At 32.6% G+C, this 15,726-nt stretch overlaps 1 protein-coding gene across 6 annotated transcripts in view; it reads left to right on the forward strand.

Annotated features, from left to right (window-relative positions):
• Positions 1-15,726, forward strand: part of LOC129805906 (kinesin-like protein CG14535) — a 118,606-nt gene that overhangs the window by 77,951 nt on the left and 24,929 nt on the right. For all 6 annotated transcript variants that reach the window (XM_055854146.1, XM_055854148.1, XM_055854149.1 and 3 more), the window contains one exon: positions 15,182-15,365. In XM_055854146.1, the coding sequence (XP_055710121.1) occupies positions 15,182-15,365 (184 nt within the window). The remainder of the gene's footprint in view (positions 1-15,181; positions 15,366-15,726) is intronic.

The following is a 15,726-nucleotide window of genomic DNA, read 5'->3' on the forward strand; positions in this document are numbered from 1 at the left end:
CTAAAAGAAATAATTGTAAGGCATATATTGCTTACTTTAGAAGTATGCGAAAAAATCGTATATCCATGTAGCCTCACAGCTCAAAATAGCCCCACCTCCCCCTAGTTTCTGAATAATGTTGTAAATATAACATAGCGGATACTGTGAATAGTAATTAGACAAAGAATTTTTAAATGCGTTGGAATTTATGACAAAATAATATACAGTGGTGGAAATAAGTATAATTCCACTCAATAAATATAGAACCAGGATATTTATTTTTGACAAATTTAACATTAATATCTTTTAATAGTTTAATTTTCAACTATAACTAAAAAATTAAATTCCATTTTATAAAGTTTTACATAAAATTTTGCTGATATATCGTGGGGAAAATGTTCAACGAAAAAGAATGAAGGAAAAAATTAGTCTTGAAGAAGATGGATATTAGGAACTAAAAAAAATAACTAGATCCTATCAGTTATTTATCAATGTACTATACATTGCAGATATACTGACTTAAGATACTCCAAGGTTCAAAAGTTTTCTGTTGTTAGACACCAAAAGAACTTTCTGCCTCTGACAGTGTTGCTTTCCAGTAGAAAAAAGTACTTTTCAGGTGAAATTTTATTGTAAAACAATGCTTCCCCTTTGGTCGGATTATGTCCTGTTGGTTTTGTGTCAAAATCGGATTCATTAGTGACTGTGGTTCATCGTGGTATGCAAACTAAAAATCATCACAATTGCCTCTCAAATGACGTAATTTCAAAATACAACAGAATATTACTAGAACCTTTTTAAATGTATCAAGAAACTTTTGGCCGATAACAATTATTTTTGATATGAGATAAAATTACTTGATTTTTTTTTAAATGGATAAATAATATCTTTAAATTACAGATGACCTATATGTGCAAAAAGAAAAATAAAAAAAAACGATTTTTTTTATAATAAAATTTCGAATATAAATTTGTCAAGAAACTTTTGGCAAATATTGTATTCGACATAGTCGACCCAGTCAACGGCCGAATACACCTATCAAAATTCTATCTGTAAGCCTTAACCTAAATAATACAGTAGACTCTCGCTCAATAGGCTCTTTTTCAATCGGGCGAAAAATTTTGTTGACAATTTTCACGTTTAATTATGAAGCTAATTTGCTCAAATTCGCTGTAGTTCTTCCTATTTTATCGTGATACTTTATAATTGAGCGCTTTTTGTGGAATTTACAAAGGCTTTGATGCCCAAATTTATCGTTAAACCGGATGACATTTTGCCTCAAGTGTCCAATTGAGAGAGAGTCTACTGTATACCTAAAAAAATTGTAACTTCTAAAGGGAAAATAAGATTTGATAAAGGTGCCACCCATCTTTCAACTTCCTCGGAATGAATTGTCCAAGATACTGATTAACATTTAATGAAGTACTGGGACAATTGACTCGAACTAAAATCCCAGGAGCATTTAGTAACCGCCTCGGGGTGATTGTTTGGACGTGACATAGGAATAAAGTGTTAAGATTGAGGGGCTTGACTATCGACTGGGTTAACAATTGTCGAATGGGCCGTACACTGTACATATTTTCCTTTTTGATACGCTTAACTTCAATCATCCTTACGGGTTCACTCCGAGAAAGTTGAAATAAGGATGGCTACCTAAGTTCTCCATTTCCCTCAAGAAATTATTTAGGTGATCCCATCTAGGCTAACAATGGTTTAGAATTTTGAAAAGAAAATCTAAATATAATGGGTACACGAAAATAAAGGTCAGGAATAATATTTGAAATTCGGAGCAATAATATTTTTCAGTGAAATTTATACAAAAAGTAAAATTTTACCTCTCTTTTTGTGAGTGAAATAATTTTAGGTTTTTGGATAAGTACTTAATCCCTTGCCGTGTTTGTGTGTTTTGCACTGTTATTTTTAAGATTAAAAATTTTGCGTTAATTAGCTATTTTGGAGAAATATTTTAAGCATATAAATTATTACTATTAATTGTACTACATATGTGTAGACCAGAATAGAGTTGTCTATAGAATCCCTAAAACGCAACATTCACTTGTAAAATTTTAACTGTATTTGTGAGGTTTGTGGTTCCAATCCTGTTCCAACAAATGTAATTATGACTTTCTCGTTTGCAAGAGTAACATGTGAAAAACAGTCTGACCGATTACAATATAATCCTGTCATGTATCTCATTACAAAAGATATCCAGTAGACCACAAAAAAGGCATCCACTTGTTCCTCATACTCTGACTTTTCTGCTGTATTGACTTCATTAGTTTCCGGCTTTGCGGAAAAAAAATCCCATGAAGACCAAAAGCTCTTCTACAAAAGAGGGAACGGGGTGGTACAGAAAGTCTCTCTCCTGTCGGGAATAAATAAAGTTTTGCCTTTATAGCAAACGAATGTCAGTTTGGTGGTGGGATTTGAATTTGAAGCCCAATCACGTGCGAACTGGCAACGAACACGTACCAAACTGAACAAATGAACTTTTTCCTCTCCATACAATTTTTCTTCTTTTCGCCGTCAACTTTTCCATCTCAGGGCATCTCATGGCGTAAAAAGCCATTTTTTCCACAACTGCCTAGAAGTCACAGAAATTTCTTTTTTTTTTCTTCGTCAGAGTCCACATCAGCTTCTTCCATCCGTGAATTTAGTGAGTTAACCAATTTCTTTCCTTCGCCAAATTTCTCAATGTGTCCCTTCCAGGTGTTCCTTTTTTTTGTCTCACGTGTACTCCCAGGATGAAAAATGAAATTTGAATGTAATTCGTCATCTTGAACGAAGAAAAAGGTTAGAGAGAAAATTTCGTATCTCAAAAAGTTTGTCTGACTCAGTTTGAAATGGTTTCTTTTTTCTGGGGGGAGAAAAATTGGCTTCTTTATGGGATGTTTCGCCTCTTGGGACATTTATGGAGAAATTTTATTTAAAAGTTTAAAAGAGAAAGTGACATTTGGAAAAATTAACAATTATCCAAATTACAGAAAACATTCAAGACATTTTTTCTTCGTTATTTGGGCAAAATTTTTAAGACAAGTGGCAGAGTGAGTACTAGGGGAAAGTGCTCCCCCTTCGAACGTTCATGCCTTCGAATAATGTGAATTTCTTTTGTTTTCTGTAAGAGATTTACACTAAATTTTCATGGAATTATCAGCAACTTGTGATAAACCAACTAATATTTAAAAGAAATGTGTAAGTCTCTTAGGGAAACTAAAAGAAAATTCACATTATTCGAAGGCATAAACGTTCGAAGGGAGAGTACTTTCCCCTACTTCGCGCAATGCTTGTATTTTGGCGTAATGCCCTAGAGAGTTATACCGGCTTCAGACCTAAGGCTTAGCTATATAACTTAATTACTCTAATTTCTTATCAATCACAATTTTTTGTAAAAATTTGACTTAGGATTGGATTATTAGAGATAAATGACTTATTAGGCCTTTAAAAAAGCAATAAATTTGCTCGCTATTTAGAATTTTGAGAACTTCGGGAACTGGCCTAAACCTGTAATCTGAAGCTCGTATTACGATCTAACGTAAACTTATGGGAATGTAGTCTAATCAATATTTTGATTATAATTACATTAAAACCCCCTCTCTCGGTTTAAGCCCTAAGTCTGTCCTGCGCTTAAGATTCTTCGCTTTAAAATTTTATTTTATAGTCTTTTAGGATATTCAATCTATTTTTGTGAAATTAAATGAGTAACATCAAACTTTAAAATTTTAGCTACTAAGTCCTATTCTTTCTGTGTGAGTTTATGTGAGTTATATGCGATTTACCGTCTACCGCCGTCTTAACGTTGGTGTTCATCCTCTAGTACAAAACGGTAGGAAATTCCCTTCACAGGTTGTATATGCCATATGACAGATCTAGAAGGATATATGCAAATCAAATATTTTTAGAAATACTACCTTATATTAATTTATATTAATTATTTGAAATAAATTTATTTTTCTTTCCGTTGTATTTGATCAGAATAATTCCATAAAATATAATAAATATTTTTGCTCTCTACATTAGCATTTCGCCCACAATCCCCTCTGTAGCAAAAAAAAAAAAGTGTACACAATATCCTTTTATTGTGGGTTTTTAGAAAAAGAAATACAAGAGAAGAACATCAGGGAACATAGGAAAAAGATAAATTTAATTTTAGGGTGTCTTTTACCTCTCGTCCATATTAATATGATTATTATTATTATAGACATGCCAGTTGTTGGGTTTGAGGATGACATTCCACGTGTGTGGCTCTTTAAGTACAATAAGGGGAGGCTAAAGCACTTCCTAATGCTTCGGCAGAATGTTAGATGAAACATATAGATCACTTATACACTCATTTCACGTAAACATCGTACAATGCGAAAGTAGCAAAATAAAACTGGCGTAATACGAAAACCTGGTAAATATTCTCCAGTCATCCCTTTTGCCAAAAGCCCCCAAAAAGAGAGCTTTTGAGCAGGACTTTTACTGGGGTATGGGATGCAAGTTGAAGCTGGATTCACAACATGTCCCAAGTGTATGTGGTGTATTCTTAAGGAAAAGTATTTCGTCATTTTTGTGTATAGGCTTCGGCAGTCATTTAATATTCATCTCAGATATTGGGTGGAAAATGCTGTTTCTGCTCTGTTATTTGGTTTAATATTGCTACCATTCTTGAATTCGAATAGAGCAGCTGGAAAATATTCTTTTCAGCTTTCATCGACTTTTCTCTGGTACATATTATACAGATGAACTTTCTCAATTTCCCAATAAAATATATACACAAAATAATGAGTAATTTAAAGTTAGTGATAAGACTGCTCTAGGTTATTGCTGCTGTGATTGTTAACTGAATAGCAATAATCTGTAAGCACTTAGAGATATATTCTAATTTGTTAATTTATTTTAATGGTACTTTGCTAAAATTAAAAATGAAATTGTAATGCTGGTTTACAGAACACACAAATTTACTCAAGTAGGGAAATATATACATGGTTCGCACGGGTAAGCCTTCAAATGATGTAAATTTTGCCTTTGATTGAAAGCATTGGTTCCTTATGCCTTTGCCATAATATATTTAATCATATATGTATTTCACAAGAAGAAGTGTATGATTATCTATCTTATGGCTGAGAAACGATAATCCATTCAGCTCTTTACAAATAAAGATAAAACTCACATCGTTTAACGGGTTGCGTTGGTCAAAATAGATAAAAAAGACAGCATATTTTTCTCTTTTTTCTGAAATTTTATTACATTATAATTTTCTTAAATTATATTTTCTGAAATTCTATTTTCAAAATTTTAAAAATTTAACAACTATGATTTAATTTTCGTACACTTTATTTTTAAAAACATACACAGAAAAAAATATTTTGTAAAATTGTTCGTAAATATAATATTTGTGAAATCCTATGGAGGACTTACGAAATGCTCGTGAACCGTATAATTGACAAACAAGTATGTAAAATTTTGTACTTTTTTCACAAACATAGTTTGTAAAATGATCATTTGACGAACACTTTTTGTGCTTTTACAAACATTTGTAAAGTAAATGTTCGTAAAATTTTGTCATTTGTTCGTAAATTTTTGCCAGACAAACAAAAATTTACGAACAAATACTAACAAATGACATAATTTTACGAACATTTTTTTGTGTGTTTAAGAACATTTACGAACAAGTGTTTGTAAAAGTACAATAAATATTCGTCAAATGATCATTTTACGAACAATGTTTGTAAAAAAAAGTACAAAATTTTACGAACTTTTTTGTGGTTCATAGGATTCACGAGCATTTCGTAAGTCTGCCATAGGATTTCACAAACATTTACGAACAATTTTACAAAATATTTTTTTCTGTGTACATTTCTGTGGACAAGATATCTTGGAATTGGTTCAAGAGATATTTTCTGTTTGAGTTAAACTAGTTCTTGAGCGAAAGAGTTAAAAAAATGAAATGCTAATATTAAAAAAAGAATTATTGATTGAAGTAAAAACTTTATAAAATTATAAAAGAATTAAGAATTTCTCCCTAATCCAAAGATGTATCGTACTACAGCCGGTAAGTGGGACTGATTTTGGTAGTCGGTCAATATAATTACAATCTGAGATGGTTGACCACACTGCAAAGCTATAATAGCTGTAATTTTGATGGAATCAGAGTTAATCTATAATATAATTTTCAATATTGATCTAATGATATATACAGCAGCAATAGGTTAACAAAGTATTACAGTTTTAAGCTAGCCATTTTGGCAAAAACAATGTTTATTAATTAACAAATAAATAGCTTAGTCTATGGATGCCCTTTCCTACACAACACTAATTAATATGCGTGTAAACACAGTGATAATGAAGTTACTGTACATTCATTTTGAATTATTTTGCGCTATATTTCAATTATCGCAGGGAAAATTGTACTACCATTTACTCAAAGCAATGCGCTCTCAATTATAAGTCAGTAATTCCATGACTTGCACTAAATGTCACAAGAGAAATAAAATTGATAGCATTAATAGAAATTCGACAAAATACCTAAACTTCCTACAATAAATATGCATCAGCACTAATTTGCAATTTTTTCCTCAATTCATGCGCAAAAATGCAATTCCGAAAATAGAACTGCCAAATCAATTGATATTGTTTATTTTCAGATTATTTATAAATTGATTTATTGGATAAAAGAGGCTAATAAAATATTCATCATATTGAATTAAAGTAAAAAGTGAGAATTTTTATATTCAGATGATTAAATAAATAATTATGGTGCTGAAAATTATTAAATATAAATTTTCCCTTTTCCATTTCTTATTGCTCGAAGTCAGAGAGAGTCCAGTATACACTGGTAAAAATAAAAGGGTCAAATTGACCCTTTTCAAAGGGATGGATCGTATTTGACCCTTTGAAAGGTTCACTTTTGCATCTCTTGAAATTTAGTATGCACATTTATCACGAATAATCATGTTTTATTGTAAATTTATTACTGATATCATATTTCTCTCATCTGAGCGAACACCAAAGATCACTTTTTCATTGTTTTTTTATTCGTTTATTCCGGAATTAAATAGATGTCAAAACCGTGACCCTTTCGAAGGGTATCTGGTGACCCTTTCAAAGAGTCAAATATGATCCATCCTTTGGAAAAGGGTCAATTTGACCCTTTTATTTTTACCAGTGTAATTCAACTTTTTCTAATTTTATTTTTTTTTTTCTAATCTGGACTACAAATAATGGTAAGACTATCGGTTATATGAATTCTACACACTAGAGAAATTTATGTCCATATTGAAGAGTTTTTCCTATGCAAGCGTAGGGAATTTGCTTCAATATGGGCATAAATTTCTCTAGTTTGTAGAGACCTATATGCTTTTAGATATTTTTTTTTTACTTTATCCCTCACTACCTCCTAGCCCACCAAAACGATGATCGAAAACTTTTTGAAATCGAATTTTCGAAACCCAAAGTTAAAAAACTATAGAGGATCTAATTTTCCGTAGATTTAATCAGATTCAGTTTTATTTAAGTCTTGAAATATCCAACCTGGCTGCATTGATAACAATCTGAAAGTATCTTTCCTTGGTTTATCTTTCTCGAACATTTCTTTCTTTTGTTTGAGAGCTTTTAATCGTGCTAGATGCCAAACGGTAAGAGACATCGACTTCTCATTTTCGGTTACCTCGCATAAATCGGTAAGACAAAAAGATTGTTTGTCTTTTTCCCCGACACCTTTTACCTCAAAAGTCATATTTTCCACCATTTACTTAACGTAGATGTGGATGAGCTTAGCCTCCGTGAGTGATTGATTTGAGATTGATGATTCGATCGAATCGATCTGTTGCTGTTTGTGAGTTTTTCTTAACTTCTAGCACTTAAGGGTGGTCTTTATCGATTCTTATCTACCATGCCCGATCGGAGAATACCATTTTTAAGTGCTAGATTTAAAAATGAGTTTAGGAAAACCAGGGGCAATATTACCCCCAGAGACCAAAATCACTCATATCTACGATATTTCCAAAATTACTTCTAGAGTTATTTATATTCCCATATGATTTAAAAAAAAACCTTTTAAACATAAATTTAGTCTCCTCAACGATTATAAGGTTTTATAAGGTTCTGTGAAGCAGATATTAGTAATAAGTTAAAGAGCTTGAACGCAAAAAAATAAGGGCATTGAATAAATGAGCAGTAAAAAGTTAAAATTGATCAGTAACAAAAAAATTTGAAACAGTGAAATTATCGTCCAAATTTTGGCAAAGGGAAAATAAAGGGCTTTTCACTCTATATGGAACAATTTTAAATGTTAAATATGTAAATTAAGCCCATTTTTGTAAAGATTTAAGTTTTTTACTGACCATAATTAGATATTTTACTGCTCATTTTTAATATTTTACTGCCCATTTAGAATTTTTTACTGATAGTTTGTTTTTTGCGAAAAATAAGCTAATAAGCGAATATGACAAGAAAAGTATATAGCTAATTAGAGGTGGGCTAGTAAGTAGGTTTGAATTTCTTTATTTTTATAATAAGCGAAATGTTTGAAGAAATATCCATTTGGAATTACGTAGAAAGATAGATAAATTAAAGATAATTAAATACAAGAGGGGCAATTCACGAAATTAACCAGTCAAAATTTTGACTGGTTACTGCATGTTTTCTGTGAAGCGAATTTCGCCAACCCGGTAAAAGGTGCGTCTCCTCGCTAAAAATGGAGGGTGTACAAGGTTTTGGGTCTTGTACCTGCTGGAATTTCTGGGTGTACCCAGACAATTTCACCCGCCAGCTCGAGACCGGCGGGTACGATTTTTTTACCAAAATCTTACGAAAAAGTTATTTATTTGCATTATTTCATTTAAGTAAAGATATCCAGACACAACAACAATAATAAAATATTGTATTTTAAAATTTTATAAACGTTAAATACTTCATGCGTTCTGAAAAATAGATTTTGGGAAAGTTCAGTGATTAAAGGAATTACTATTTAGGGATTTTATAGGTCTCAGATTGTTTATCGTTAAATTTTACATCTGACATTATTTTTCATCAAGCTAAGACTTCTACATTGATATTAAAAAAATTGTGATATCAAATTAACCTTCTCAAGACCACTACGTGTCAATAAATACACGCATCAAATATATTATATTTACAACGTTTGAAGTACCATTTACCACGTTTAAGTACAAAATGAATAAAATTTTTATTATCAGAATAAATACATTTTTTCTGATGCTACTCCTGACTCCCGGGAGGTAATTGGTCTTTACAAACTTACAACATTTATCATAATTCTTAGAAAATATATGTGACGACATCTTTAATACCCAAATAATTTTTTAACATTCTAATATTTAAAGTTTAAATTGTATTTAGAATTTAAAACGAACTCAACGTTATTTTGGAATAATGGATTAAAATATAAACATTTATATTTGCATTAAACCAATATTGCGATATTTATTTTATTTGATATGAAGGATATGAAGCAATATAAGTAACACCATTCAATCTTCAACAAACTACACCAAAATATAAATTATATTGGTATTTGAATTAGAATTAGAATGCTTCTTCAAGTTCTTAAAATATTATAATGACTCCCAATTTTAAATACGCGCCATAAATTACCTACCAATTGAGTTTTGCCTACTTTTCGGCGAATAAAGATAGACTGAAAAATGCATTAATTAGGGTTATTTCACTTTTCGCCACACCAAATGTGTCTCCGCCATATTCGCCATCCAGTCTATTTTGACTGGTTATTTCGTGAATTGCCCCTCAGGTCTTATAGCCTCACGAAAATTAAAAGTTGAATTTACACCCTAGAACGAACCATATTTTTTTGTATGCTAAGGTTAGGAACGCTATGGGACCAGGCTTAGCATTCACTGATATGTACTACAAAACATAGCTTTTGTGGTTTTTTATGCAGATATTTTTATTCCAATGTACATGTAGTTACTCTATTCAAAATGAAACTATTTGTAAATTTATATCTCAGTTCACGTGCAATAATTAATTGTTAATTACAATTATTTTCTAAGGTGGAAGCTATCTCTCGACTTAAACTACTTTAGGTGATTTTAGTGAATAATTCTTGTTGTAACATAAATTGTAAAGTAAATTTACAAGTAGTTTCAGTTTGAAAGCAGTATTAGTGCATTTGAGTAAAGATATCTGCATAAAACCAACGAAAGTTATGTTTTCTGAGTACCAGTAAATGTTAAGCCTCGTTTGTAGTGTGTCGTTAGGAACTGACTTGGCTATGAACGACCTTGGTCGTCTTTGGACTTTAGTTGTAAGTGTGTCCAACACATAAGATAGCTTCTAATTTCGAACATCCCTTTTGCAATTGCGATTAATTTTTAACCGTATAAATTGGAAAACTCTGGTTATACTTCAAACAAATAATTGTTAACTAAATAGTTTATAATAATATAACAGTGTAGAACTAATTTTAAATTTATAAAATAAATCCAGATTATTTAAAACATTTCAAATGTTATAACTTATGTTCAAGTAATCTAGATATTTTTGATTAAAATAATTTTGATTTTCTAATAAATAGGTAATAATACCGTAGATACGAATGACTTTGCCCCTCTATTATTCGTAAACTTTTCTTTTATTCTCATATTTAAGATATGTCTTCATCCATACTTAAGTGCTAGAATTAAATAAGGGCTTATGAATAGGAGGGGGCAAAGTCACCCACGGAGGACAAAGTCATTCACATCTACGGTATATTTTTATAATATTATAAATGGTTTCTACAACACCTCCGAAGTTACTGGAAGTGGTGTATATTTTTTTAAAGCATTAAACCTCTGTAATCAACTCCAACCTAACCACTTTGGCGGTCGAATAAATAGCCTTAAAAAGGGGTGACTTTCATAAATTCTATCAACTTTTAAACTTTGTTTGCTGGTAGAATATTTATATTGGCCGTTTCGAATTATCAAGGTAAAGTTTAATATTTCAATAGAGCAGATTTTAAATTAAATATATACTTCATGATTTTCCACCACTCTTCTATGATGAAGTCTAGGGGGTTGAATCAGTTTTTTGGAAAAGTTGATCTTCATGCGATTTATAGAGCAGTTTTCCACCACTCATAAATATACATGAAAAATCTGTAAAAGAGGAAACAAGAAAATATTCGCTTGGAAGGCGAAAAGCTTTGAGTTTTAGATCGACTTTTTTTTCTCTAGGTGTTGACATGACGAATGGGAAATTTATTCATAATCCGCCAGTGATGTCCTCGCGACAAAGAAAAAAAAGCTCATTCACAAACAGAAATCATGTGAAATTTTTCTCTCTTTTTCGCTGCATTTACTCTGTCTATATGTAAATAGATTCAGGACGGCTTAGCACTAGGAAGAAACGATGGATAGAGGGAATGGGAAGGGCTGCAATGGAAAAATATGTTGATTTAATCTGATTTTGCCTGGAGAGTGTGGGAGGCCAAGTGGAAAAGTTACTTGAGGAGTGTCCTTATGTGCTGGAAGAAGATGTGGTAAAAAAAATGTCAAAAAGATGTCATCAATTACTTTGCTAATCCTTCTTAGTGTTGCTATAAATTCCATCAGATTAAATTATTCCCTACTGCCGCAGACGCAGGGGTTATGGATTTAAATGACATTAAATCCAACACCCCTAATGTATCGTAAATCACGTTCAACTGCTTTCTGCAATAAAAAAAAATTGCATAAACAATGGGTGTCATGGCAAAAAGTCGCAAAATTATACCAAAATCTCCCTTTATTTTTTTCTAAGGGAACAATTTAAAATAAACTAGGGTTATTATTACAGTATCTCGACAATTTTTTAGTCTTACACACCTCTTAGATTTTCTGCGTGAATACAAAGTAGTACTTTGAGATCTTTAAGTTAGCTGAGTCGATGTGTGATATACAAACATAATTAGTTGTTTAATTACCGCTCCTCAGTGTGACTCGAAAATTTAAGAGAAATAAAATCATTGAAGAATATTAGAGGGATTTGCAATAATAACAATTTTCACTTGGGCTTTGAATACTTAGTATTTTTCTCATATTCCTGTAATGCATCTAACCTAATAACAATATATTGCTATTTATAATGACCATTATAATGGCCAGTTTTAAGTCACACGTTTCCTGAAAAAATAGGTCAGAGTCATTAAAAGAACATAGGTAAAATATGAAGTATTTGAAGCAAACGGGTTGGAAATATCTTTCCAAAATATCCAAATTGACGCATATCTGTTGAAAAATAGGCCCTCCCAAAGTGGTTAAACCTTGATCTTCAAAAATACGCTACCAAAATGTTTCTCGAACATAGGGTAAAATTTGGAAAGCGGGACAGATTGGAAAGTGGGACCAAGCAGTGTGGAATGTGGGACACCTTCCTAGAAATTTGATGATAACTCAATTAAATATTTTATTTTTCGATCAAGATTGTTAATCCTAATTTTGTGATTATTTGAAAAGTTAAAAATTCAAAATGCGTTACTTACAATTAAAGAGTGACTTGCAAAAAGAATTTGAAAAAGGTACTGTATGCGTGATATACGTAACTTTAACAGGGAGTTGTCATTTACTGTTTCTTATGAAAGTGGCTAAAACAACACCGAATTTTTTTACTTGAATGTTCGGCAATATTTGTGAATTATTATTATGTCTGCAGTAAAAATTGAAGGAAATTCATCCATTTAAAAGGTTAATAAAAATTATATGTGACCTGGACCAATTGGGCATAGAAAGCTGAAAAGTTGCATCCTTCTTATATAAAGGTTTAATTACCGGACAGTGCGGAGTGCCCATGTGAAATTTGCAGAACCCCTTTTTGGTGAGACGTCCAGGAAATTCTTGGTAACTTGGAGACAAAGGAGAAAAGAGGATAACTATTCAATGTACAAATTTTTTAAGAGCGTAATAATGATGGTAGTAGAACTACTATATTAATTCCAGTGCTCTTAAACCAATACTGATTTATAATTTGGGAGCTAAGATCAATGCTACACTGGATTTATTTATAACCCTTCCACAAGTCAATTAATTATTTCTCATATTATCATCTACTGTCACTTTAGTTTTTCCTTCTATGTTCGCTGTATTTCCCGTAAAGGCACAAGCCTTGCTTAACACTTCGAAGAACCCTAACTAAAAGTGTCACGGAAGGACCAAGTGGCAGCCGCTGCCACTCATCAGATTTTACATAATATTTTAATATTTTTACATATATTTTAACATTCGGAGCCTCAGTCAGTTCTTTTCTGGTGTCTGAATCAGAAATTTTACTTCCTTGGGTACTGTATCTAAAGATTTTTAACCATTCGATGTTTTCATTTTTATCAGAATCATGGCGTCAGGGAAAGTGGTCTGCCTTTGAATGCGGCAGCCTTTGAATATTTCAATTTTTCTCTTATTTTTCAAAGCAAAAATTCTACATATGAACAATAGTTAATACTATTAACTATTTTCTATTAACTTCGCTTAACAAAATGGATTTTGAGCTTTGGTAAATAAGAGAAAAAATGAATAATTCCCATAATTATTCATATTTCATACATATTTCCCAATTCAATATTTCCCATAATTCTTCTCAATCATTTGCAAAAACACTTTCAATTTGTTCTTTTAAGGCTTTTATACACTAACAATCAAGAAAATTACATCTGCAGAACGTCAAACTGCCATATAAAATGCATATGGCAGCAACTGCCATTTGGTCCTTCCGAGTGCAGTTTTTTGTTTTTGCAATATATTTACATTAATATTTAATTTTTATTAAAAATTTTATAAGGAAAAAATAGCCAGATAAATTCTGCACGCATTCAATCGGGTCTCCAGGCGAAATAATATAATCTTCACTATAAAGAATAAAATTGAAAATTAAATTGGCAGCGGCTGCCACTAGGGTCCTTCCAAGTGTTAAATTAATGTGGTTCTTCTGGAACTTTCATCACCTCTAAACCTAATTAATGCCCCCTTGTGAATTAATAACCACGATGGAGTGCGTTCAAGTGGAAAGCCCAGAAATTCCCACGTGAATTTCTGCGTGAAAGAGTGACAAGTGGTGAGAAAGAAGTGCAAAAAGGTGTTTGGGGGAAGAAGATTTTCCAATGGGAATATATAGAGTGTCTCCCCATCTGTCCCCTCAACAATGATGATGACACCTGCGACACGAGACGCGCTTTCTGAGACATCCTCCAGCCCTTGGTATCCCCCAGAATATATATGCGCACGGCTGAGAGCAGTGTATTAGGGCGGATGGGTTAGGATACGGAATGGGAATACCCGGCGACAATGGTTTGGGATATGGGGAGGAAGGGGAGTTGCTTGGCAAGACGGGGATGTATTAATAATTCCCAGTGACAAGTGAAATATGGCCCAGATGCTATCATTTGAATGCAAAAAGCCGGGGTAGAAGGAAATGGAGTCTTCCGATATCTTCTGTACACGTTGCTCCCTGGCAAATACCCTTGGTAGTACCTCTCGCGCTGAGAGTTGAGAAAGAAAAGGCATCCAGGATTGATAGGGAAGGTAGGGGGTGAAATAGGGAATTGCGGGGGTAGCTATTCTCGACTACGTGTGTTTATTTGCCTTCTGCCTCCTATTGACAAGTTTTAAATTTATGGAAAGCAGAACCTATGTTTTTTTTTCTACCATTGCTTTTCACTCGTAACATTACTCTTTTATTTTATTGTCTGGTGTATATGTATTTATTTTCCGAAATGCGAAAAATGACTCTGGCATGGAGCTTTTGTGTACACTCCAACCCTTAGTGCTCCCAGTCCCAGAATTGAATGGTGGAGGCCAAAATAAAAAGAGCACAAGAGAGAATGGGAAACGATAAAATCATTTGAGGCAACATGAAAATAGGTGCAGGGGTTGAAACAAGGGGATGCTGGGGGTGAGAAAAGGGATCAAGCCTAAAGGTTTTTGCTTTTTGGATATTTTAATCTGATAACAGAAATCCCATCAGCTTTTTTTCCACCCTCAAAACTGACATCTTTCTCCTAGCAGCAAAAGAGCTTTTTTGCACTAAACTCTTGAGCCGCGTTCTTCGCGAAAAAAAAAACCCAAATTCTTCTGTTGGTTAACACCCCACCCCCTTCCCATGATAGTATTTTTTTTACGACTTAGCCCGTCATATTATGAGAAATGACAAAATAAATCCCAAACATAAATAATCATAGCCACTTAATCGTCCACATGAGTCATTTGAGATTTTATGTTTGTCATTGCAGGATGGCCCAGGGTCATAAAGTGTCGTCCAGTGGACAGGGACTCCATAAGAATAGTCGAGCTACAGAGATACTAAACTCCTCGGATCGCGGTGGCTTTTGTGGGGCACTTCAGAGGACCCCTCCTCCCATGCCGGCCGCAATCTCACGCAGACTGGCCAACAGAGAAAATGCTGGAATTGGCAAGGTGAGATAACCATGATGAAATCTTTTACGATCCCATTAAAAGACATATTAAATTATTTTGGATGTGATGCTCTGCTCAATTTCTATTAAAAGTTAGTTAAGTTAACTAAAACAACAAGAAGCTGTTAAAAAAAAAATTGTGCAATATATGGCGAAGTATTGGTCACTTTCATGCATACCGCATTCACAGGTGTTCTTTGTAAAATTGCTCAAAAGTGACTCACATTGCTCAGTACTGTAGAAAGGAAAAGCTTCAATACAAATCTTACTAAGCGTACATCGAAATAATTCTCAATGGTTTATTTTGGGCATCTATGTTGTCATTAAAAGCTTCTTGTGTTTCATGTTCAGTTATTTAACAA

Source organism: Phlebotomus papatasi, chromosome 3 (assembly GCF_024763615.1).
Source record: "Phlebotomus papatasi isolate M1 chromosome 3, Ppap_2.1, whole genome shotgun sequence".
Classification (NCBI taxonomy): Eukaryota; Metazoa; Arthropoda; class Insecta; order Diptera; family Psychodidae; genus Phlebotomus; species Phlebotomus papatasi.